This window comes from Pagrus major, chromosome 12 (genome assembly GCF_040436345.1).
Source record: "Pagrus major chromosome 12, Pma_NU_1.0".
Lineage (NCBI taxonomy): Eukaryota > Metazoa > Chordata > Actinopteri > Spariformes > Sparidae > Pagrus > Pagrus major.
Window position 1 is genome coordinate 24,194,204 of NC_133226.1, and position 27,548 is coordinate 24,221,751.

Genomic DNA, 27,548 nt, shown 5'->3' on the forward strand with positions numbered 1-27,548 from the left:
TAATAAGTCAGCATTGTCAGCTGAGGATGTTGACTTATCCTTTGTTCTAATAATAGATGAAACCTGGCAACCCTTATTGCCTTCAGGTGCTGTCGGAAATAAATACATCCTCTAAATAGACACCGATCGAAAAGGCAAACTGTCCGGGATTCACAAGATTAACAATGCTGAGAAACCACCTCTAAAACCAACAGATACATTTTAACTTTTTTTTAAAAATATATATATATATATATTTATAGTTAATGGATGTTTAGCGGTTGTGTCAGTGTGGCGTCTTGAAAGTCGGAGGGTTACGAGGAGCTCAAAAGGCAGCATCAGCCGGGCTCGAGGCAGATGGAGGCTGGACAACGGGGCGGCTCTGCCTCCTGCTGCTCGCTGAGCTACGGCTCCTGTACGCCGGACACGATAACACAGAGAGGGGGGGTAGAGAGAGAGAGCGGAGGACACCATCTCGACGCTTGTCAGCACTGAGGGGAAGGAGATAACGGTGCCTGTAAGTTAAAGTCTGTCATGAGTCAAAGGGTAGTTTCAGAACCGAGCCGTACGTCACCTAGCTTAAATGAAGTTTGCCAGGCTAACGTCAGTTGGTAGCTTAGCCGACAAGTGCTGCGGCAGCTAGCATAAGTCAACGCCAGCTTGTCAGAGCCGCTAGCCTTTTTGAAGTCGCTCGTTGAATTATTGTGGCCAGCTGGCATACGGCGTTAGCCATAGCCTTAAATCTTTAGCTTGAGCTGTTACTAGCTTGATAAAAAACACGTTAAAAGGCTGTGAGCGTATGTTCACAGTCTGCTCTCTCTATTCGGGGAAACAACCTGACAGGAGCGTTATGGATTTTACTGTTTAATTAGCCTTTTAAGCTAGCGATGCGTGCGACATTATCTCAGACTAACGTTAGCTTGCTTGAGTATTGCACCCTGTGGTACGACTGTGCCCTGCCCAGCGGCGACGCTCATAGCATTTCGCATAATGGGTGATGATTATGTAAAAGTCAGGGTTCAACTCGAGCAGATGAAGGATGCAGAGAAGGAGGGTGCGGACACCGAGGAGCAGCAGCAGCAGCTTCCAGGGTCCTCTCCCCCACATGCATCCGTCTCACCAGACCCCTCCAGCGTCACCATAGCCGGCAGCGATGCATCCAGCACCTCCATCACTTGTAAACAAAGGGGTAAAAGTCGTGGTAAGCCAGGGAAAGATGACAAGAACTCTTGTGGCAAACACCTCCAGGACCTGTCACTGCATGGGTCTGCTCATGCTGGCAAGAACTTGAATAGACTTGGGCACGAGCGGACACTTCACATCAGAGGGACTGGCAAGATCCTGCAGGGCAAGTCAGAGACTAATGGGAACTATGTGAGCATCCATCCGTCCAAGAACATCCAAGAAGTCAAACTTGCAAATAAGAGAAGACCAGTGACGGTGGATACTGCAAAAGCCAAAACCTCATTAGAGGCGCTGAAGATAAGCATCAAGCAGCTGAAGTGGAAAGAGGTGAGCAACATGAGAGCTTCTTTCTTGCTCTTTTTTCTGTTTGTCTTGGAGGAATACTATTCAATCATAGTTGTAACCGCCTTTTTAGCTTCCTAATTGTGACTGTTTTCTGGTTTCTCCACTCCTCTACGACAGGAAAATGAATATCTTTGGCTTGTCGATTAAAACAAGACATTTGAGGACGTCATCTTGACCTTTGGGGAACAATGGTTGACATTTTCACCATTATCTGACACTTTGAATACCAAACAATTAATTGAGTAATCGAGAAATGAAAATGATCGTTAGCTGAAGCCGTGTGTGCAGGTTTATTTTTACAAAACATGACACTGCAGGCTTATCTAATCCAGAGAAGGACCTCTGTCATCAGCTGCTCGGTGCACCAGCGTTTCAGCTTGGGCGTTGGTCACGAATGTGCATAGATGAGATGAGAACCTCGGTCTTATGTTTCTACTTGTGCTATTAATATAACAATAATAAACTTTATTTGTATCGCACTTTTTGAAACACGGTTACAAAGCACTTTACAGGTCAAGATAAACACAGTACTCCAAGTCAAAATAAGGAAAAAAGACAAAAAAGTACAAACAATCAAGATAAAACGGCACAATATAAATAAAATTAGTATATAATTGAAGCACATTATATATGTATAACAGATTTATTAAAATCCTTCCTATAAACGTACATTTTGAGCGTAGATTTGCATTTTTTTTCTTCAGTGATGTATTTAAATGTTAGTCATTTATAATCAAATTACAATTAAAACATGCATGTGCTTGCCTCTAAATGGCACAATCTTCCTTATGATATGACCACAAGTTCCATATATGTAGGCTATAAGCTGGTGTAGACAGTAATGTCCTTCACAAACAAGTCTTTTGTCTTTCGACTGATTTACATTTTCTGGCCACGGAGGTGTGATGAGTTGGCTTCGGGGTTATAGAGGTCACATGTAAGCAACGGCTGCCTGGAGTGTCTCTGAGCTAAGACAGGACTAGAAGAAAAGGCCAACAGTTCACATTTCTCACAGCGTTCATAAGAATAACAATCTGCGTCGCACTACCTTAATCTAACTTTTACTGGGCATGTGACAATATAATCTTAACTGCTGCATCCTATAGACAACATTACTGTAATGGGTAATTAAGACGGGGTTATAATCAATCTGATAATGATTACATTAACCAGCCTCTCACTGAAAAACCGATTCTGTCTGCTTCAGGCGAGGTTATGTAACAGTTTGGCCGTGTGTTTCTTCTCTTGGTTATCAAAGAGCTGACGTTTTATGAGAGGCAGTATCTCTGACAGAAAGTGAATCACAACGCTTTAAATAGGAAATTAAATTTGAGTGTGCGTAGGTGTCTTAAAGTGTCTGTAAGCGATCTGTTTATTTAATGCAGTATTTAAACTTGGAAAAAGCAGCGAGTTTCAGTTAATAGTTGTGTTAACCAAACTGTGGAGATGGGTGGTCAAAACACAAAGCTTTATACGTTTGAGGCTGCAGCAACTTTCAGGCAGTTAGGCAACCATTTTTAAAGTGATTTATTTATAGTACAGTACTAAAAGTGGCCAAACTGAGCTTTCAGAAAACGGACGGACGATTTGATAGTGATAAAGTAAGGGACTGGTTTCATTTATGATCTATATGGGCTGTAAAAGTGGATCGATACGGTCACTTTCCTGTCAGTACTAATGTATACTCATCCAAATGTTTGCTATATCTTTGTTGTCTCGATACCTGGGAAGTTTGTTTCTTGCTAAACGTGGCAGAGCTAAAAGTCAAGCTAATCATTAGCACAATTCAGCTAAATGTTCTGAGTTCATGTGCAATTACCACTCCTGTTAATATGGGCATAACTTGCATAATATGTCCAAATATTGCATGTTTTAAGGTATTATTAGGTATTTCTCTTCTAACCTCGTGTGCAGCCTTCACTGTTTCTATGACCACATATTTAGAGTAAATCTGCAGCGATCAGTTGATTAATCGACAGACAAATGATTCATTTTGCAACTATTTTGTTAATTTTTTCAAGCTAGAAAAAATGCTAAACATTTGAGGGTTACAGCTGCACATTATGCAAGAATTGGCTGCCTTTCTTTATCTTACATCACAGCAAATGAAAGATTTTCTGGGTTTTGGACTGTAGCTTACACAGGAAAATTCATCCTCACCACTCCTCTTAGACAATCATCTCGCTGATCATCTCATTGCTTATGTTGCTCATATCGAGGGATCAGTTTAAAACTTTTTAAAGTCTGTTTCATAACCAGTTAAAAGTTGGTTGTTGTACGTTTAAGTAGTTGACAAGATCACCTTTTAATCCAGCCACAACCTGACAGTGTCAGTGTGCATGCTTCTCATGTTTAGAGTTACAGAGGATGGATGTGGATGAAAGTTGTTCTAAATGAAATGTAACAACTTTAAAACATTTATGAGAGGGCTAATTGATCCAGGCCCGAGCCACTAACGCCATCTGGTCAGTTTGCATGTGACGCAAGTAATACCTGCCATCAGCCATTATTAACGTGGTCTCCATTATGGATGAGGAGTCAAGCAGGGCAGGTGGAGTAAAGACACCACTTATCACCCGTGACCACGCAGTGACACTTAAATCCTCCCAGGTCTGGTATAGGAAACAGTAGACAGAAAGCCTATACATGACCACCCTTTGTCCTCAGGGTCCACCCCCTTCAAAGTCAAGGGCGCTATAGATCCTCCTAGAGCCGTTTTGAAAGTAGCTGTCAACATCTTTGAAGGGGCTGAAACTCCAGTAGCCGTGCACTATTTGTTTTTCAGTTATGAAATGAATATTGATTGATGAAAATCCCTTTTCCAGTTGTAACACACAGAGCAGTTAAGTAGCTTTACTACATATAGTTGTGGATACAAATTTGGGAAGATTATTAGGGCATTTTAGGAGGGATAAAGTGATGGATGGATTCAAAATTCTGCTGTTTGCATCTTTTCAAGGTGCAAACAACCACCTACGTTATCAAAGTTTGTAAGCTAACATAAATTTACCAATATTGGACCGATAATTGCCAGCCTCAGTGTTTCTTTTGTCCGTTCTCTGATAAAATAGATTACTGGCGATCTAGAAATGCACTACTTCGGCTTTGATGCAGCCTGTAGTCTCACTCAGTGTCCCGCCCCCAACACTGTCTGATTGGACACAAATCATAAGTAATATCCTATCATCACTGCATAATCTGAATCCTTAAACTGACTAATTTGTGTTTTCTATCACTAATAATTGGTATCAGTTTTGGTCCATTTACATCCCAAACTACTACGTCTCTACATCTGCACTGCTTTCTGGCCTGAGAGGCGGCTGACTTTCAGCATATGGCATTCTCTTAAACAGTAGGAAATGATTAGCCTTAAGCCCCTTTAATCCAATAGACCGTTAGTCCTCTTTGAGGCAGAGAGAGAATGGAAAGCCTGAGGGTTTGAGTGACAGCTACAGAAAATTAAACTAATAACTGCATTAATCACAGGCTTGGTATTTTCATTAGGATCCTACAGACTAAGCTGAATTGAAGCTTATTAATTTCAAAAGGCAAAGAAAGTCTTGTAGCATGTTTAGAAAAAATATCAAATAAATAAAAATATAAATGTATATCCCAACAATTAATCTATTTATCGATTAGTTTTGTGACTTTTTTACAGATTAATGTTTAATGAATTAATCGTAAAGATAATCAGCAGATAAAACGATAATGAAAATAATCCTCATCTGTAGATAAAACTGAATGCATACGACTTCAGTGAGCAATATATTCTCATTTACAAGTGGCTCGAAAATGTCCACACATAATTAACTCCACAACAGTGAGTCAAACCATTTTCCATCTATGGCCGTTCTCTACCCAAGGCGGTTATTCTTGGGCCTTATCCTTAGAAACTACTCATTAATTTGACCTCCTTCCCTCATGGGATTAGACACTTATACACTGGCATCTCAGTGGCGGTATTTATAGCAGGCCTTGGCTGTCCAGCAGGGTTTCCCTGTTTCACACGCTCACACGCTAACTCATTAATGAGATGCAGCTCTGTCAGATCTATCCTGTCGCTTGGCAGCGGGTTTGGGTCGCATGAGAGTAGAATTTAGGAGCGGTGACGATGTGCTGCTGACCTTCCAATACAGCTCAATAAAGTCCTGATGTCATAAAGTTAAACATAGACTCTGTGACAAAGTTCCTCCCAGTTCAGTGTTGATGTTTTGAAACTCAGATGTGAGCTGTGTCACGTTATGAATTAACTATGAACTAGATGGCAATGAGAAAAAAATTCAAATACATTATTCATATCAGTTTCAGGAGGTGATAAGGATTGCATCTTAATCTTAATCCTCAGCCCCCCACAGATAACACTATCAGGATATTTTCTTTAGTCAGCTGATTGTCTGTAACAGGGTTAATCCTCCCATGAGTAGGAGCTATATCACAACCACTGAAGTCATACCATATTAACTCAAGAGAGTAATTGTGACTAGGAATGCTCTTAAGAACTAATTTCCCTGACATAAACAGAGGTTTAGGCTGAGGCCCTGTCCACACTAGAGGTGTGAATCTTCACTGGCCCCAAGATTCGATTCGATAACGGTTCAGATGTCATTCATTTATTGACTCTGCTGCACACCTCTCAGAGTCGGACGGCGAGGTTGGCAGCGCCTCCTCAGATCTTGGCTGGTTAGCTGGGCTTGCTGTAACAGTTGTTATTTATGGCTGCAGACGTTAGCCTCAGGTGAAAATGGCTAACGTGATTAGTAATTGTTGTGAGGCAGAAGTCCAGTTCGTGCTTTCCAGCAAGGTCATGAAATCGGACATGCGCCCCGAGATTTTAAAAAAATACTCCGTTTTTTTTATCACTCACAGATGATCTCTGCCTCCCTCCGACATGCCTCCTACATAAGTAACGTTAGCCTAATGTCCGCCCACCGTTGAAAGCATGGGAGCAACGTCCTGACATAACTTTATTGTCCAGCTGAGGACAGACAATCAACATAAGCGGCAGACTCTCGATTATGCTCTGTCTCTGCATCGATGCAGAATCTGGAGGCTGATACCAGATTACTTACCTCAAGAGAAAAACTTTCAAAATCAGTAAGAACTGAGACTAACTGGGAAATCAGCATGAGGATCTTTTTAATGATCAAATTTCTATTGAGGCGTCAACAAAGTGAAAACATCCCATGTGTTGCATTTAGATAAAACTCAAACGATGACCTTGATTAATGGAAGGCAGTGAGTTTTGTAAATTCAGAATCAACCCAGTTTTTTGGCAGAGCGCACATAAAAAACAAATGTAATAGATCTCAAAAGCTGATTTTAAATCTGTGCAGTGTTCCAGTTAATAAAAAAAGCACTGATGCAGAGAAGTGAGACGCAGCAACATGTGGGAGAAATCAAATAGTGGAAGGTGTCTTAATAGGTGTTGATGTACTAGTTAGTGCACACTTCTTCAGTTGTTTTTGTTTAAGATGGGATTCTTCTGTCTGCAAAATATGTGGTGCGAGTTGAGGTGTAGAGGACAAAATCTGTTGCTTTGAGCCAGAAGGATTTCCCAGCTCTCTAAATCCTTATATAGTATCACTTCGTCTCTGCTTTCCCAGCTCATCGCAACACAACACGCACTGCCTACCATCTTTAGGCAAGATTATCCCCACACTCTGCGATCACCAGAAGGACATTACTCAGGACCTTGCCAATGTCCTGAGTCATAACAGATAAACCCTCCTTCTCATTTACGGATCATTTTTTAAAACTAATCTTGTTATCGTTGGTTGTTTTTGTCGATCATGTTTCATTTCCTCCTTTTCGTTGCTCTCTCTCCCGCTCTCCAGTTTCCTCTGGGAAGACGAGCTGCCTGTGATATCTACTGGCACGGCGTTTCCTTCCATGACAATGAAAATATCGTCTCAGGGCAGGTCAACAAGTTCCCAGGTACCTCTCCTTTGACCTTCTGTTGATGTTAAGCACTCACACACACAATAATACTACTAACCTGCCTGTGGGTGCAGTAATGGCTTTATTTCGGCTCAGAGTACTTCGTGTGTACTCAGTATTCTGTAATCACAACAGCAGGGATTTAGTTAAAGCCTTACTGATCCTCATTGCTCCAACGCTAACCTTTTCATACCATGGCAAAAATCATCACTTGAGACTCTGGAGATAATTGTATTGGTAGGAAGTGTACATCCAAATCTACATCACTGGTAGTCTCCTTGCTCTAATTTAAAAATATCAGTTATATATCCTTACAACATCATGTCTTTGTTGTTTGGAAAGTCCTTATAGATGCTCCTATACATTTGTTTTCCCAGTGCAATATACTTTCCTTTTTAAAAACTGCTCTCCAATTGCTTCGTCCTACGTTTATTGAATCTCTGAAACAGAGCTTTGTGCATTGCAGGGATGATTGAAATGCTGAGGAAGATCAACATGAGCCGGGCAGTGCGGACTATGCAGGAGTTGTTCCCAGAAGAGTACGACTTCTATCCTCGTTCCTGGATCCTGCCTGAGGAGTACCAGCAGTTTTCCACGCAGGTACTGTATAGTTGCATAACTTTGTGACAAAAACATTATTAACCTGATGCTGTAAATGATTTTCATTTGGTTAACAGAAATAAATGTTTAGGGAAGAGAGGGAAAAAGTCTATGTGTTTCTTAATAGAGCTACGGTGTATCACATCATCCCTCTTTGCTAACTACATCTTAGCCTTTCTTACCCTCGGGTTAAAATAAACTCCAGGGTATAAACTTCTTTTTAAAATTCAAAATGTGAAATTATGGTTGTCGGTATCGGCCACAAGAAGCAGGTAATTATAGGGTAGCGGTATTGACTTATAACAAGCCATAATGTGCATCCCTACTTATTTCCAGTGTGTTTTGGTTGTTGCTACTCACACGGCACAACAGTGGAAAAGCTAGGAGGGGAAACGTTTTTTTCTACTGGTGTTAAACTGAGGCCAGAAATCTCTATTTTGCAGGAGAGACACCTGAGTTGTAAAGAAAAAATGGAAAAAAATGACAATAAATGCAACAATGCTGAAAAATAAATGATAATACTAAGAGGGCTAAAAATAGATGAAACAATTAGAAGTTAGCAAAATGGTAATTTAACGTAGAGCCTTTGACTTAAACAGAAGTATAAGCATAGATGCTATTGATATTATTACTATGACAATACACACCATTAAGTCATAACAGCATGGCCTTGGACCTGGAACACCTAAATGGAATGCAGCCACCGCCGATGTGATTTATTACACCACAAGCCAAAACAGGTCTTTCCCTTTTGCAGACCATTATAAGTGGCCAGAGTTAAAAACATGAAGACCTTCGTTCCCGTCTCTGCTCTTACACATTTGGAACAAACGGCATATTATGTCTTGTGATCAAAGACAAAGCATGCTTTGATGAACTCCCACAATGGCATCATAAGTCAAAAAATATATCAGTGACTCAGTTGGTGTCTGGACAAAATGGCCAGAAAGCTCGGAAAAGTACAGTCACGCTGTTTCTTTTTGTCGCTGTGCTTCCTCTCAGTTTTCAATATTAGTTATATTTAACAAATGAACGTCACAGATACTGAAGTTGTGGACTCTACACAGTCTTTTCTCTGTAACTGCCTGCCATGTTACATCGCAACAGTAGCGGCTTCATAACATGACCTGTTTTATTCTTGACATGCGCACGCTTCATTGCTCACTTTCCTCGAGGAGAAAAGACATTTATGAATATTACCCTTTATGGTCATCTGGCACTCCTTAACACATGGTTGAATCTTGTGAAGGAGACGCAGAACTGAGTGAGTGTAGACACATGACAAGGGAGCAAGAGCCGTGAAGAGAATAGGGGGAAGAATGAGCAAGACATCAGCTGCTCTTCGCTTGTTGACTACGACGTTCAAGGATGTCGAAATCAGTTACCAAGTGTGTCATTCACCAACCAGCCATAAATAATATGACAACGAAAACGTTTGTCCAGATTTGTGTCTTCATGTTCATCAATTTAGGAGGAAAGTTGATGAGACAAGAAGAGAACCGTGTTAAGTTGTGTTTTTTTTTGTTGTTCACATTCACATTTGTTGTCATTTATGATGACAGAAGTGAGCAGTTGACCTGATATTTGCAGGTGACAGTTAAATTTCACTTCCCGTTATCAGTGGTAATATAAGTGAGGAGGTTTCAGTGTTGATCTGACTTGGTGATGTAGTTGCATGGGCAGATGGTCAATACTTGGGAAATGTATGCATGGCAACAGTGCATTATGTCCAGCAGGGGGCACCAGAATATCACTTTTCTTTTCAGTGTAGTTTACTGCTTCCCTCTAGACAGAGTTTGACACCATGTTAGGCTGTTCAAAATGTTCTCTATGTCATAGTATCAATGATGACGCATCATATACTAAATATATGATGTTGGTGTGCTGATTTAGTAACATTTCTGAAAGACACTGAAGGCCAAAAAATAACACCTGACTCAAGGGGAATGCTTGAAAGATGGATGCGTTAGCTCGGAGATTGCATGCAGTGTTTTATGAGACATCTGCAAAATGGAGGTTAGGTTAAGCTTTGTTTACATCTGTCAAGTTTATGTGGATACAATCAATCAGTCAATCAATCAAACTTTATTTATATAGCACCTTTTAAACAAATCATAATGCAATTTAAAGTGCTTTACAAGTGATTGAAGAAAAAACATGGTATAAAAACAGGTTTAGAGACTAATGCACACCAATTACAACACAATGAATAGTCAGAATAATACAAGATAAAGAATAACAGATAAAAACAAGCAGTAATAATTATAATACAAATAAAATACATTATTGCACATAAGATTTTAACTATAACAAAAGACAACAACTCTATAGAAAAACAACATAATGAGAATGTTGCTATTTTACAAACTAAGCATGAAGAAATTCTCATTTGACTCTGTTTCTTTAACTAAGAAGGAGTTCAGTTGTAGCCATGTAACTAGCCTCATTAACTCATTATTGAGTGCATTAAGAAGATGAACAGTGACTTTTTTTGAACATATGTCCTGTAACTCAACCATTCACTGTAGTATAAGGGTGTTACATTTTTAAATCTGACTATGTCTGGCTTAGTTTTGTGATCAATTGTTAACAGCTCTCAAAGCTTCATCGGACGTTAATAATTCAAACTCGGAGATCTTGGTTTTAAGGTTTACCACAGTGTATGAAACTTGTGTGAATCAAGTGTTACCAATAACAGTCAGTTACTTAAATCAAAGTATATGGCAAATTTTGTAATTAGCGACGTAATCCATGAGATAAAAAAAAAATAGGTAATCTAATCTGAGTACTTTTACATTATTTTTTTCTTTAAACATCTTAAAATCTTTTCAGTGCAAATTTACAGTTGGTCAAATCAGTTACACTTACAAATACAGTAGTGGCACAAAGTACAGGTGTACAACATCTGCAACATGTACGATGCTGTTTCTTTTGTGTTGGTTTTTGTTTCTGCTGTTTTTTAATCAAAGGCCACATGGAGCACTTACTGAAAATGTTAATCTTCCATGTTCAATGTGAATACAAAGGAATAAAAACTCCATTTTCCATAAATCACCATTTACAAAGCAGTACGGTTATTGAGTTTGTCTGGAAGCCTGGAAGTAAATGTATGAATATGTCTGCCACTAATTGGAGCACTTGTAATCTGATTATATAATCCCAAATACATCATACACCTCTCTTACTCCCACCTCTGCTGTAGATCCGTATGGTGAAGGAGAACGACGCCACAGTGAATCCGACCTTCATCGTGAAGCCTGACGGGGGCTCTCAGGGCGACGGCATCTACCTCATCCGTGACCCGAGTGACCTAAAGATCATGGCGGGTTCACAGGCCAAACAGGGGGTAGTGCAAGAGTACATCCATAAGCCATTACTCATTGACAAACTCAAGTTTGACATCCGCCTCTACGTGCTGATAAAGTCCCTGGAGCCATTGGAGATCTACATTGCCAAGGAAGGCCTGACACGTTTTTGCACCGAGCCCTACCAGGTAGCCATGCTGCTACTGTGAAGCTAATGTGCTGTGATGCCATGAAACATGTACTCATTCTTCATAAAGAGATAATTAAGGTGACTTTTATTCTGTTTTTGTAGGAACCAAGCCAGAAGAATCTCAGCCATGTCTTCATGCACCTGACAAACTACTCCCTCAACGTCCACAGCGGCAACTTTGTCCACTCAGACAGCCAGAACACGGGCAGCAAGCGCACTCTCTCCAGCGTGCTGTACAGGCTGGCAGCTAAAGGCGTGGACATCAAGAAGGTGTGGTCGGACATCATCGCTCTTGTCATCAAGACCGTCATCGCCGTGGTGCCTGAACTTAAAGTGTACTATCAGGCTGAGATACCGCCTGGCAAACCGGGACCCACTTGCTTCCAGGTGAGTATCAGATGCCAATGCCACTATTGATTCTGTGTGTCAGCACAATTCTTAACTGATTCCCTTATGGATTCCTGATTAATTTTTGTTGAGCTGGCTGTAGCCTGAGAGCTAGCTGTGGCAACAATGTGTGTGTGTGTGTGATCTTCTTGGCATTCCTGGAATTTAAGCCAATGTTGTGAAGAAAAAGGTTTCAGCAAACTGCTACATCTCAGGTTTCCACCCTTAGTTGATTTTAAAGACATTACTGTTGCAATCTTTCTTTATGAAATGAAGCTACACTTAAGACCTTTTCGTCCTCTCCTTCTCCTTTCCAGCAGCATAGATGCATGAGATTGACGTTATTGTTTTGCAGTGCGCAACTGTCAGAAAAAAATGCTGGACCTAGAATGGCAGTAGAGCGCAACAGTCCCCCTTTTGTACTCACTCACAGATAGTAGCTACCTAAATGCGCCTGATTTTTTTTTTCATCAAGATCCATGCATTATTCCCTGAGAAATTGAAATTAAAAATGGTAAAATGTCGCCTTATCTTGCAATGTTAAAGAATATGAGAAAAAGTTCCCTGATTTATCCTTTTATCCGGTTTTGTACCAAAAGTTAATGGGGTCTTTTCTGGCGTTAGAAATCCATTTAGTAGTTTTTGTTTAATCCTGCTCACAAACCAACAAACGGACACGGGTGGAAAGAATAACCTCCTCGGCGGACATAATTTTAAAAAACCAAAAAGTTCTGAGGCAAACAATTCTGATGGATCAGTGAGTCTCAGCGGTCTCGACTCCCACTCGAGTATTTTTCTCAGAGTCATAACTTAGTTAAACTAAACTAAACACAAATACATCATGCACTGCCAAAATCAGTGCAATTCCCTCTGTACAGTGGCACCAGGATCTCCAAAGTACAGGAAGATAAACGTCCATAAATCTGTTTACAGATAATATAATAAGACACTCCTTATAACTCATATCTTGATAAATGATGTAGATCATTGTAGACAAAATTATGAAACTTCTCATGATGCAAATGTTTCGAAATGTAAACAAAAACATGGAGGTCTTCTTAGAAGTTATTAAAAATTGGATATAGAATATTGAACATAAACCTAAGTATGCAGGATCAAGCTTGACTGATATTCCTCCTGTTAATTTTACCTCAGGATCCAATATTGAAGCGTGGCAAGTTTTTAAATAGAGACTTTAAACTAACTTTATTTTTATCTGGACCTCGTCCACTCAGCCCTTTTTGTTCTAACAGCTTTTATTTAGACTCATTGTAGTCTCACTTTCTTTCTTTGTAAATGAACTCAACCTTCAAAACAAAGTGTATTTTATTAATTAAGGTACTGTGCATTGTAAAATATGATTTTGTTGGCAGCTAAAGTGATATCTTCTGGTATGAATCTGACTCAATAGGAGCATTTGTGTTTGTGTGTCAGATATTGGGCTTTGACATCCTGCTGATGAAGAACCTGAAGCCAGTATTACTAGAAGTCAACTCCAACCCCAGTATGAGAATAGAACATGAACAGGAGGTAAGAGTGAATGTCAACATCACTATTATCGCAGTATTATTATCATTATTATTCACTCTGCTGTGATAAATATTTATGTCTCCTTCAGGTGGCACCAGGGGTTTATGAATATGTTCCTAGTCCAGTTGACAAAGAGGTCAAAGTGGGTGTGATCAGGGACACACTGCGCCTTATGGACCCGGCCCACAGGAAGCCTTCAGTGTGAGTACACACACTTGCACGCACACACACACACACAGTTTGAAGCTGGAGTTCTTACAACCTCTGCTCTTTGTCTGCTGGTCTTAAGAGTCCACTTCTAAGGGCATGATATCTTACTCAGCCCATTCGTCCACAGAGCCCAGCTCTGCACCACTCAACAGCTCCCCATAAGCCTGTTAAATGGAAAAATTAAATTCAGCTGAGCCGTGGTAGAAATTCACACATTACTGTACAAGTCTGGCGGCTCAGTTTCTCAGGCTGACTGGCCCTGTGTGGTGCCTGACAATAAATCTCCTCTATCATTAGGAGTTTGTGTTTTTTTCCCCCCTCTAATCTGTTTTTCTTCTATGACAATAAGATTTACTGATTCTAACTTTCTCTTCTACCACCTTCTACATTACTAGCCTCCCTCCCCTTCCCGTCCTTTATTTTCTATATAAGATATTTGATCTGCTTTCTTCTGGAAGTGAAACGACCGTCTTCTCTGGGATAATACCCACTTAGCTATTATAATCATGACCGGTATTATATTGATATAATGCGCCTATGATATGTGTAATCCTCGTTCCTCCTGCCATATTTTCATCCAGCTGGAATAAGCAGACTCACACCTTGTACTTGTCAGTTAATAAATTACGCTAGAGCATAATTTAAAAGACACTTTTAGATACTGTTCCTCTCAACGTATTCCTGTCTACATGCTTTTAGACACCCATAATCCTTTAATCGAATGTCCCTCGTACGTTTTATGTCGACTCAGACCTCGGATAGTGGGGGTTACTCCAAAGCTTTATAATTATATACCTTTTACATTCATTATTGAGCTTGAACAATTACTCTATCACTGAATAAGTTCATCGTTTTTATAATTAGTTGCCCATTTAAGTCTGTTTAAGTCGGCAAAAATGTCAAATATTCTCTAGTTCCACTTACTCAACTGTGAGAATTTGCTGCTCTTCTTCCTCTTATGTGATTATATATTTAAAATGTTTGCATTTCGGACTTTTGAGGGGCTTTTATATACACATGTGCTGGCTCGGCTCGGATTGATCCGCAATACTTGTCCTCCCCACAGTACTATCAATGAAGATTTTTCTCTTCTGATTAAAATTTCTTCCCCAAAACTACATAGTGCACCTTTAAAAACAAACAGAAAAGACTACTATATCATTATCTTTTTTACACACTCGGATATCTATATCAGGATCAGCCACATTAATCAAGTGGTGGTTATAGTAGCTATAATGAAGCTAGCAGTACGTTGTATCCCTATACACTTAAACACTGATCTTCCAATGATTTATGACGTCCCAACTGATTGTGTTGTAAATCATCTGGATTATTTCTCTGTGTGTAAATGCCTCCATTTGTTTCACTGCTCCGTTCTAAACACAGACACCTGATCTCTAAATTGTACGCCCCCCTAAAGCCAATTAAAGGAGTGGAAGAATATCTTTATAAAAATATCTCCGTGTTAGAGAATGTTTATCGTCTGCAGCCATGTGGAGAAAAGAGGCTTAAGTCCAGACTGGAGCAAGGTGCATCATCTTTAATAAGATATAATTCAGTGTGTCTATAAAGCAGTGTGAGAAACGGTGACACTGACAAGGACAAGGTTTATGACGTGAGAGAAGTTATAGTGTCTCGTGTATCTTTATGTTTGCAGGAACTTGACACGAAGCAGGATAGAAATGTTAATAAAGTTGTAAACTTTATAGAGAGGGAAATGATCTGAATCAGTCCTGAGTAGTAATATTTTTAGAGAGCAATGACAACAACTAACGCTTCTAAATGATGATGATATAAAATTGCAAGTAACAGCAGTCTATCAGGTAATAAGGTGCAGGTGTATGAGGCATGTGATTAGAGATCAACAGCCAGTGCTCCGCTATTAGATAATACATCATTGATTAATGATAACAAGAATGTTACTGCTCATCAGTAACTGCAGATAGAAAGTGGACCCTAGCACCTTTTAGCTGAACCTCCTGCAGTACACAGCTTACCACAAATTAGGGCTGTAATATTGAAAAACCCATCTATAGCCGTGATAAAATTAACCTGCAGTAAATATTCCGTTGTGGTTTAACACGATTTCAAATGTTTTCTTCCCAAACATAAAGGTTTAGTATTCATGTCAGGTTGTGGTTGCAGGGAACTGTGTCAGCGCTGCAGATAGTGAGTTTTGTGTTTTAGGGGGGAAGATATGCCAATTATGTCCCGACAAGCTAGTGCTAATATTTATTAAATTAGCCATTTAGATTGGATGTGCTCAGGAAAATGTGATCATCACTGCTGCCAACAACGTGGGAGCAATATAGGAACTCATCAATCATCTGATGCCACGGTGTGGCAGATGCACTATGTATATAATTATTTCTGATCAAGAATATTTTTGCTACATTGAATTTGCTACATTTTAAATGAAGACATCTGTGTGTAAAGATGTTGCAATAATCCAATAGTGGAACAAGGACTCCGATCCTTCACTACTGCAGTTTTAAAATACTTAAATACTACTTAAAATAGTAATCATGAGCAAATTAACTCAAGGTATCAAAAACAAAATTACTATTTATGCAGAAAGTTGATGTGATGTATTACTATATATGGCATTATTAGTTTTTTTTTGGTTGAACAAGCACCATAATATAATGTCACAAAATGTTCTGAAGGTGCATAAAATGATTTAAAACGATTGTAAACATCGGTTTAATCTTTGACGATATGTAGGCCTGAATGTAATCTGACAAGTACTGAGGAACTACAGCTGTCAAAATAAAGTGGTGGAGTAAAGGCACAACTTCTCCCTTTTTTGAAATGCAGTGGAGTAGAAGCGTAGAGAAGCATAACATGAAAAACTGTAAAAGTGCTCAGTTTCTTTCCACCACTGGCACTAGCTAAGTTGGAGGTAAAAAAAAATCCAGAATTTTGCGAAAATGTCATTTCTGATGGAGAAAGATGAAAACTTTCTCAAAGCAATAATGACACATGTAATTTCATGTAGCTGTGATGAATTGCAGGCATCAGATTTGAAATGCCAACCCCACAGAACCAGCAGTATTTTGTAAAAATGTCGCCTCCCCCCATGCACATAAACATGAACCTGTGCAGCCTCCGTGTCAAACCCAATAACAAAACCTCTGCCTCTGACTTCAGTAGCTCACTCTCCTCTCTTCTGGCCTCTTTGCATTCGTAACAGTACATGATAATAATAACCTCAGCGTTATGGAACTAGGTATAAGTTCTCACGATAGCTGGATTTGGTCATTACTGATGAGAGATTTCACAGGAGGCAGCGGTGTGCAGCTCCAAGCTGGGCTCAGCTGTCACCTCGCTCTCTCTCTCACTCACTCACTCACTCACTCACTCACACTCTCTCTCTCTCTCTCTCTCTCTCTCACTCTCTGCTCCTCACGTTAGGTTTTTATTCCCCTTAGCTGCCATGGTTACCGGTACCTCATTTGATGCTCCAAAATTGAAACAAGGTCGGATTAGGGGTTGTCAAGGCAGTTTGATCCATTGATAACGCTTTTGGTCTTTTAAAACATATGGCGTACTTCAAAATGCACATGTCAGACATCCAGACAGAGTTCTTTTGGGCTTCAACTTCACTGGCTGATTACAGGAAATAAGAGAGAAAGACGAGAATTGAGAACCATTTTGTTTTCGAACCAGACAGTCTTTTGATTGGCATTTCACCAGTTTTGATGCCTCGTTATCAGAGGATAAAATAAATCTCATGGATGCCAGATTGAAGCTTTAAATAACAAGACTTGATTGAGGCTGACAGTCACATGCATAGATTTACAGTCAGGTCAGATGTATTTCAATAGGGAAGGATTGATTTGATTTATTTTTCTCCTGCAAACTTTTAAAATCCTTAACAAGCAGTCTTTGACAGCACGACCAGAATGTTCCCAACATCGTTACGGGAGGTTAAGTCATTTGTTTACTGGACAGATGGTCTACCAGCAAGTAAAAGTACTTGTGTTGTGGTAGCTGACAGCTGTTCAGCAGTGGAATGGATGGGATTCAGTCAGTCATAGCTGCAGAGTTTAAACTGAAGTCACCCCCGTATGAATTTGACTTGTCAAGATGAAGTGAAAGAGAGGTGAGAACTGACCAGGCGCACACTACAAAGGTGCAGCTGTGTAAAGAAATGGTGTTGCTATTTAAAGGAGACGGAATGAGAGCTTATATAAGAGAGAGAAGTAAATATGAAATGTCAGAAAAAGAGGAAAATGGAGAAAAGTGGGTAATTATGAGGAGGAGGGGGTCCGATTCTATCAGTGACTCTCAGACATATACTTCTGGCACCCAGCTCATAAATCCTGTGTATGATGTCTCTGAGGGTGATTTATGAGCCATTATGAGAGGTGTGTGTGAGTGTGGGTGAGAACAAAAAGCTGAAATTCAGGCGCCCATACCTTTTTTTTTTTTTTTTTAAATACAAAACATCATCTGCATCAAAAGAAATAATACGTGCAGAGGTGGATTTGAGTGCAGTTATAAGTAACTAAGGTTGAACCACACAGACTGAGACATTTTCTTATTGTGTTATTGTGGAAATGTAAAATAACATGCTCACAGCCTCCATTTTAAACCTACAATAACTTGGTTTTCTTTTCTTTTTTGGGGGCACTTGAGGGCAGCAATTACAGGTTTCAAACACAACATTGGCTTCACAACACCTTTTCAAGATGATGATGATAATAATAATATCAGAGCGCCAGAAATCTGTCAAATGTGACAACACTAGTTAACAATCATTTACCGAATGTGTTAAAAAATTTAATTAACAAGTATTATTATTATTATTATTATTATTAATGGATGCACCTAAAAGAAAAAGTAGGCGCACCAGTACAACCAGTGTAAATGATTGAATATGTAACATTTCTGCACTAAAATGTCTAAAAAAAAAACAACGTGACCTTCTGTTATATATTTTGTTGAGCTGTGTACTTACATTATCCCAAATGTTTCTTGTTTAATTTCAGAAATCTGTAATTTTACTCGAGGTATGTGAGTTTAATTTAATGGTCGCCGTCTCTGTAACCTCCGAGGCAAACATGACTAAACATAACGTGACAACAACTCCCATGACCCCAGGATACCCACATCTGTAGTTTTGTTTTGATTAAGAAACCCCTAGTGGCCGTAGTTGCTTATTTATCATTCATTTAGTCATGTTTTTGGCTACCTGATGAATTTAAGTCCAATATTTACTGTCTTTTAGCTCCAATTTTGGTCTCTACCAACTTAATTTGCCTACCTTGCTATCTGCTATGTTTATCAGCTAGTCGTTAACTTTCTCTGACTGCCATTTGGTACTGAGCAGCCTGTATCCAGTGGATCTTTTTGGCTTTTTTACTGGAAGCATCTGCCTGCTGCACCTGAAAATTATTTTACCAAAAGTTGTCTCAATAATGAGCAGAAATTGGCTATAAATCTCCATAAAGCTGGAGAGAGCTGCAGATTCAGGACTCTTTCTACACTGTCACATTGCCGTTTTTATACATTGTTATTATAAATAAATTGGTTATAACAGCTTAACATTTTCTGATTCTTGTGATTTTGTGGAGTGAGAACAGGAGTGGGCGTTAAATCATTTGCACACACAAAAGGTTTATTGTTACCTGTGGGAGACTGCTTCCTGTGTCTGTGTGTTTTGGTATGACTCATACTCTTAGAGCGCCGGCAAAAAATTCAGATTCCTGAAATGGAGATCACTGTGGACACATTTGATTTCTTTTCATTGACACATCTAGCACCTTTCAGGACTTTTGACAGTGTGCGAAAGCTTTGTCAAATTATTCACCAGGAGGCCAGAAATAGCATTCACGCAGGGTAATGACAGCTGAATTAGTCCTCCTCGCATACACTCAACTAACATTTGGCACCGGGCCTCTGTATGTCTTTTTAATAACCTGCCATTCTTCACCTTTTACCCTCTCGCCTTAACTCCATCATTTTCTTCCTCCGTCTGCTGGGAGTGTTTGGAGATGTTCCCTTCACTGTCTGTCTGGCTGTCAGCTTCTCTAGAAGACGTGTCCGTTTTTAGCCGAACCAGTCCTGTCTAAATAGACGTGGGTGGTGTCCCTCTGGCTGCCGAGGGATGATTGATTCTATTAAACATTCAGCAGTGCTCTCTGTGCCATTCACACTGCTTACTAATTCATGGACAAAGAAACTGCCTCATAAAAGTCAGCAGTACTGTATCCCCTTGACGGGAATGTGACTTTGCGCGTTTGTCGTTGTGTTTGCATGGAAATGTTGACCGTACGAGTTGTCCTTAAAGGCCCTTTACACCGGCACAGGTGTTTTACTTATTCTGGCTGATGAGTCCCTGCTCATGATGGAAGTTATTTGAGGCCACTCGACTCTACGAACTAATAAGAATGATAAAGGAGGGATCGGCCCCGCCCGACAGCAACAGTTGCAGCATAGCGAACAGGAAAGGGAAGGGAGATGTCAATCAAGAACAATGTTCACACATTTATGAGGGTAAAAATGCACAGAACGCCCTGCTCCCATTCCTTTTATATGAGAAGTGGCAACTCCCTCAGGAAAAGCACAATGGGATAGCCGGCGGCGAGAGACAGGCAGGTAGTGTGGAACGTGCCAAAGGTTTTATACTATTCCAGTCATCGACAGGTGGCGTTATGAATCGTAGCAATATGCCAGAAAAATGCAGGAAGAAAGAGACTGAAATCTAGCCAACATGGATGAAAACAAAAGCTATGCTTGAAAAATGAGGCAGAAAAAACTCATTCAACATGTTTTTAAGGCCAAGATGATAGACCCAATGCCTTTTGGTGAGAAACACAGAATCTAAGCAGAACTCATCAGGGTACTTTTGATTTTTATTGGATCTAATGGACCAACTTCTGACGCTACAAAATGATTCTCCAGTGTGTTCATGACGCTCAGAGAATTGTGTTCATCTTTTCACAGTTATACCTTTAGTAACGATTGTGAAAGGCGGAAAGTCATATTCTTTCTCGCCAAAACATGTTGTTCAAAGAAGTTTCTACCTCAAAGCAATCGCAAAGCCTTTTTTTCTCCCCCATATTGTAGAAGGTGAGATTTGATTATAAAGCAGGTCTACGTGCTCTATAAATACCATGAAAGCATCAAAACACTCAATCCACAGATAAACATACATAGTCCATATTCAGAAAACTGTGAGTTTGTGATGTCACAACTATACAATCTCTGCCGTCAGCCACGCCCCCAACTGGGCTGTGGATTGCAAAAACAGAAATGTGGTAAGATAATGCCTCTTTTGAACATTAAAGCATGTTAACCTTTTTTTTTTTTCATAGACCCAGAATAAAAATACCAATGTGAAAATGATCGTAATATGCAACCTTTAATTTATGAAATTGTACTACTCTATTTGGGCCCCTTGACCGGCGTTGTGCCACAGGAAAGTGGAAAAAAAAGTCAAATCTTTGGTCGATGGACTTTTTTTGGCTGGCTTAATTAACTGACTGAAAAGTGCTTTTATACATCTGCCTCATCAACATTTAAAGCATAAAACCCGACATTGGTAATTTACCTCTAAAAGCACAATTTGTCCATCAGTAGTTGCTGTGGAAAAGGGCTCTTTGTCCCAGATCCACTGTGGCTTAACATCCAGCTATACTGTGTAATACAGGAGTCATTTTGCTGTTTTGCTTAAATGTACAAACTTGATAAGAAATAACTTCCTGCTCACAGGAATCAAAAGCATATTTGCAAATGTCTAAATGCAAAACCTGTAGCATGTAGATGCATCTTGCTTCTGGTGCAGTTAAATGTTGTTGATGCAAGCAGAGACAGTAAAAAAGGCTGTACAGAGTCTATGAGATGAGCAAGAGAAAAGAGAGCATTTATCCTTCATACAACATTAGTCTTCCTGTTTCTCCTGCCAAGACAGACTGTAAGTGCAGACTCAAGTGAAAAGCTTGGTGCATTTATTTACCTCAGGTAGTTGGCTGTTACTCAGCTGACAAAAGCTCTCTGGGTTGGCCTGATGGTCTTGCGCTTCAGTCCTGCAGGCCTTAAAGGCCATTACTCAGCCTTTATGCTGGACAGCACAAAAAACAGTAAATGTAGGGACTTTTGTAGTCTTTAAATCTCCAGTGGTGCAGGTTAAATGGTCGGTCAACAGCGCTAATAAATTAAACACTGTCAGTGAAATATACTGCTGTAAAATTTATAATAATCTGTTGTTTTCTGTGGTCAAAGATCCCAACCGAGGGCTGCTGGGTTTGAACACGGGGAGGAGATTCCCTTGGAGGCAGAGATACAAGAGAGGAGCCCGGATGAAGCCGCCCTGCCCTCGCTGTGTCTGAAGCAGGTCTACCCCAAGTACACCAAACAGTTCAACTACCTGCGGCTGGTGGAGCGTATCGCAGCTCTGTTCATTCGCTTCCTCGGGGTCAAGGGCAACATGCGTCTGGGCCCCACAGCCTTCCGAACCTTCATCAGGTACAATTTTTTTTAATGTATTACTATTTTTTCCCTATTTGCTTCTGCCAGTGCCAATTTTGGTATTTTTGCTTATTGTGATGTTTTTTTGTTGGAGTATCTTCAATGCTCAATGTGCTCAACACTACAAATCCTCTCAGTCTCTCTTTGACAACTATCAACCTGCTTCTTTGCTCCCCTCCTGCCCTCACTCACGCTCGTTGTCACCGTGTTTTGTATTGCATGTCACGTAACAAAAAGACGTCATCATCTGCGTACAACGTGATTAGGCGGGATACAAAAGCCTCAGCGTCCTGCTGTAAAATGAATGAACGCTCAAGTTATTATGGTTTGTATTTTAGATTGATTTTCACAGGATCATGTCAGCAACAATCTCCTGCGGCCAGTTGAGGACAGCCCGCCAGGAGGTCTATTTTCAGAGTTAAACAGCATAAAAACGTACCTGCAAATATCACTTTGGTCCGTTTAAATGCTGCTGTGGTCCTTCCTCCTCAATACTACTTAACACACTGTCTACCCATGACATGTAAGCTACAGCACAAGGTTGTTTATTTTGGCTTATGCTCCCCTGCTGGTGCTCAGCCTGCCAGCTGCTGTCAATCAAACACAGACATGCCCCCAAAGCCAGCTTAGAGGAGATGGAGCATTTCAGATATTTCCCCAAAAGAGGAAGAAGAATACATTTTTTTAAAAAACACATGAAATAGTTTTTGCCTTGAAAAAGAAATAATTAAATATGATTTCAGTTGGAGCTTTAAGAATGTGGACTGACATGTAAGATTTTTCTGATTGTTTTTAGGACCTGCAAGCTGAGCAACAGTAATTTCACCATGGCTTCAGTGGACATCCTCTACATAGACATCACACGCCGCTGGTCTGGATCGACCCCGGATTCTCGAGAAGCAGGTAACTCGCACATTTACACACACACACACACACATGTGCGAAAAACAAAACCCTCAGAAAGAAACGACATGTAGAGGACAGAGAGCCGGGTATCCTTGAGACTCGGGGCAAATAATGTGCTCGGAGATAATTGCGTGTCATTCTTTGTCAGATTCCCTCTGACACTGTGCTTCCGTAATTGAAATGAGCTGAGATCACAATGTGACAGCGAAAGCGAGTATCCGACATGAATTATTCAGACTTTGCACCTTGCGCGAGGAGTGTTTGCGAGGCGAAGCGGATGGATGGAGATCACATGGACCAGGATGGAAGGGCCTGTACGGAGGAGATTGTGGGCTGAATTTAGAATGAGCTCATACGTATTCAGGGAGACTGAAGTCAGAGTCTGTTATTTCTGTGTATGTGCAAGGGAGGATTTGTGAGGAACCAAAAAAAGACATAGAATTGTTATTGACAAAGCTTAGTTTGGAGCATGTGGAAAAAGTTTTCGAAGGACGCGTGAAGGAATGTATGCAAATGCCGTCTTGCGCCAAACTTCTTCGTGTGATGCGTAATAATTTTAATAAATCCGAAGCAAACGACCTACCAGCTCTCACCCCGTCAGTCCGGTGTGAATTGGCATCACATTCATTTTTTTTTTTTCACTTCATGGATTCTTCTGCTTTCTGCTCATTTGTCTCTCTCTCACTCTCCGGGGGTGAGAATAACAAGAGTTTGCAGTAGAAAAATATTAGGGGTAAAAATTCAGCTCAGAGGACATTGTTCTTCTCATAGAGGGAAAAGCTGTGGTTATAGAGCAGTATATTTGTTGTTGTATATAAATATCTCAGTCTTTCATAGCTTTCAAGGGCAGATGATGGCGAATTTAGATTTCAGGAGAGACTAAAGTGCAAAGTTATTTTACAAAACAACAAGGACAAAACCTAAATCATGTTTCCATTATTATTGTCTGTTAACAGCATATGTTGTTTATTAAATGATTGAAAAGGTTGCATTCAGTCAGTCATTTGTATGTATGAGAAAATCAATCCAGCCACTACAGAAGGTCAAGTTACCATGAGATCCCTGAGTGTCAGAATATTAACTACTTACGTATCAGCATGTAAAGCTATGCATCAAAATGTGTAGATGAATGCAAATGCAATGCACATATCCCCGAGTTCCTTATCTTTTTTTCATATTTGAATTTTTTTTTTCCCCAAAGAGTGAAAAAAAAGTATTTTCATGAGAAATGTTTGAAACCGAGTGACTTTTTTTTTTTCTCCCTGAAAGTTTTTTTTCACTGTTTCACTCAAGAAAAAAATTCTCCAGATTTTTTTTTTTTTTTCACATTTTCACAGATGGAAAAAAAAAATGACCTCAGAAAAATTATCCTGGCAAAACTTTTTTGCACCAATTCTCAAGTCATAAACACAGGAGAGAAAACAATTCAGATCAGACTTCAGATCACCAGAAACATTTTTTAACTTATACTCGAGGTATTTAACTGAAAAACAATAATAATTTACAGGAATGGCCTTTCAAAGATAAAAGTGAAACAATTCAAATAAGAGTTTTTTATTCTCTTTAGTACATTTAAAGAGGTCTGACTGTGTTAGCCAACAATCTATGAAAGTTTCAAGCTAGGTGGTTTTTCGAAGACGGCAACACTAATCAGTCTGTTGACATGGATATCACATCTTCATAATCAGAAGAAAACAGTTCCAGTGTCTGAGCGCTCAGAGCATCGTCTGCACGCAAGATATTTTCAGTCATGATTAAAATGAAAAGCCAAATAGAAAGTGAAGAGATACAATTCAACGATTATTTTACTAGACTACGAGAAGTAACCGGGCTGTAATAAAATTTAATATAATGCAAATTTAAAATGTAAAATAATAATTTGAAAATGTAAAGTGAAATTTAAGAAGCAAAAGCTTAAATGGAAATGCTCGAACAGAAAATGAATCTGTATTAATGTATCTCTAAAACGATATAAAATTATTACTTTAACAAATACATTTTCTTCACTTGAAATGGTGTTTCATTTTATTTATGTATTTCTCCAGCCTCACCTCAACCACATTTTCTCTCTTTCAGGTATGGGACTACAAGCGTTTGTCGAAGCCTTTTTCCACCTGGCGGCGCGCAGGTTCAAATCCCTGCAGATGAGGGAGCAGGTAGCGGCGCTGCTGGATCTGTGCGAGGCCCAGCTGGAGTCCCAGTCGGGCGTCGAAGACAGACGCTCCGTGAGCTGCAGCAGGGCGCTGCCGCGAGCCAACAAGACTCAGTCGCTGGGCCTCACCAACCCTCAGCTCAACTCTCCGGCTCCCCTGCGAAGGGCGGCCAGCCAGGACTACCGGCTGCATCAAAGACTCAAGCCTCGCTCACTCAGGGCCAACGTGGAGAACTGACGAGAGAGAACTCAAACAAGTCATCCAATCCCCAAACACTGCCGTTAGCCTTCTCCATGGGAGCGAGGAAATTAGCCGTCCGTTTCTCCTCTGCAGTTCCCGATGATGGGAGCTGAGAGAAGAGCTAGCTTGACCCCTGCTGGCTGACTTACAGGAGAACTGTTCTCAGCCTGATTGCTTTTTTTTTCCAGAGGAGGAAGATGTCTGCAGGGGGCGATAGGAGTGGAAATGGAACAAGAGATGTTGGTGGAGGGTGGTGCATTTCTTCCTCCCCTCCTGATGTGATCATATATGAACAGTGTGGTCCAGTCAGGAGGAGGATAAGGCTGCTTTTAATACACACTTACTGATTCTACAGGGCAGCTATATGCTCCCCTTCACCTTTTGTCTGGCAACACGTACACAGAAAACAAACTTTTTCAGGGATAACATTAGATGCTCCAGCTTTACATTCAATGCAGTTACACATGAATACATAAATGGGTGTAAGGGAGCGTCCTTAGTGTGTGTGGTATATCCTAGAATTTGCACAACAACTATTGCATTTGCACAATGGATGTGAGGGTGACTGAGCATATGTGTGGGCATATTGTGTGTGTGTGTGTGTGTACTGTATTTATTTGTGTTAAGCTCAATGGTGAAAGCCTATTTACAGCCAGTGGCTCAGCTGTGCGTCCTGAGCCCATTAGAGATGAGTTAAGTGAATAAGTATTCAAAGGGAAAAGGCCACGCTGCCACTTATCCTCTTTCAGTTCAGCAGCTATTCCAGTCGGGCAGCCTCAGACCTCCAGCGAGCATGTTTTTAGGATGATGACTGTGTGGCCGCACATTGGGAATTCAATTATTTCACAAGTAATTGCATGGTTTTTAAAATTTCACAATCAAGATGGATGCATTTTCTTAAACCTTTTTTAAAGGAAAAGTTCAACCAAAAATTTTAAAATTCAGTACTCGCCCTCGTGCCAAAGTTGGGTGAAGTTTTGTAGTCCGCAAAACGTTTCTGGAGCTTCACAACAAAACAGCGTTGCAGCTCGTCCAGCGTAATCCAAGTTTTCAGAAGCTCTGAGATCCTAAATGTTTTTGAAAATCTGTTACTAAGGATGTAATTAACGTCTTTTCATATCAATTTGGGATCCGGGGGCTTAAAATGGATCCATACAGCTTGTGTGATGTAATCCAACTCTCTGGAAGCCCCAGGATCCCAAACTGATTTGAAAAGACTGTGCACCCACTTCATACGAGGTGTGCGCTGACACTTGCTTAGCGGCTACAGTGAAGATTTTGGCTTTCGTTTTTATTCCCCGAGTCCTCATCCACTTCACTTGTTTGGATAAAACTACAACGCCGTCTTGCTGTGAAGCTCCAGAAATGTTTTGTAACATCCGACAATAAGTTCCCCCCAAACTTTCCATCTGCGTGAGCGCCAGTACAAAATGACGTAATCACCATTTTTTTGGGTGAACTTATCCTTTAATATCATGACTGCAGCTGGCGGACGCCAACCAGAAAGGTCGTAGATCCTCGCTGCCATTTCAGACTATTTACACCAGTTACTCACTGAACACTAATGTTTGAATTGTAATGTTTTGTTTTTTTCTTTTACTGTGAGATTATTAAATGATTAAATAATCTTTTGTCACAAACTTTGTCACATGCAGGCCAAGTATTAAGTGTGATGCGTTAAAGGACAAATGACCTTAATGCTTGAAAAACCTGCAACGTTGGCAGCTGTTAAACGCATGGAGTGAAGTAAACGTTGAACATTTCTGCTATATGAACTGTTAGGACTAACATTTACTGCAGTATTTAACTGATTACATGAAGTAGATTTACAAGGTTATAATGGTGATCAATCATGTGACTGAAATCAATTGATAACACTGCAAAAAATAAAGTTCATTTTGATTTTTGAACTGAAGATGTGTGTTTTTATTGACCAGATTTCTTCTTTGGCGTTTTTATTCACCAGATATGTGAATAATCTTGGGTATGTTATATTTCTATACTGTCCTACTCATATTGGCCTCAGTGACGTCCCCTATGGTCTCATTAAAGGACACCGTTTGTCACGTAACGGCAGCACTGTGGGCAGTTTGTGCTATCTACAGC

The 27,548-nt window shown here is 40.1% G+C and overlaps 1 protein-coding gene across 1 annotated transcript; it reads left to right on the forward strand.

The window, feature by feature from the left end:
- The first annotated feature begins 361 nt into the window (after nucleotides 1-361).
- On the forward strand, nucleotides 362-27,344 carry ttll11 (tubulin tyrosine ligase-like family, member 11). Its single transcript, XM_073477380.1, has 10 exons — nucleotides 362-1,491; nucleotides 7,344-7,443; nucleotides 7,913-8,046; nucleotides 11,249-11,539; nucleotides 11,644-11,928; nucleotides 13,363-13,458; nucleotides 13,547-13,659; nucleotides 21,898-22,140; nucleotides 22,940-23,046; nucleotides 25,126-27,344. Exons 1-10 carry the CDS (start codon nucleotides 970-972, stop codon nucleotides 25,437-25,439), a joined length of 2,205 nt encoding a protein of 734 aa, XP_073333481.1. The 5' UTR covers nucleotides 362-969; the 3' UTR covers nucleotides 25,440-27,344.
- The last annotated feature ends 204 nt before the right edge of the window (nucleotides 27,345-27,548 follow it).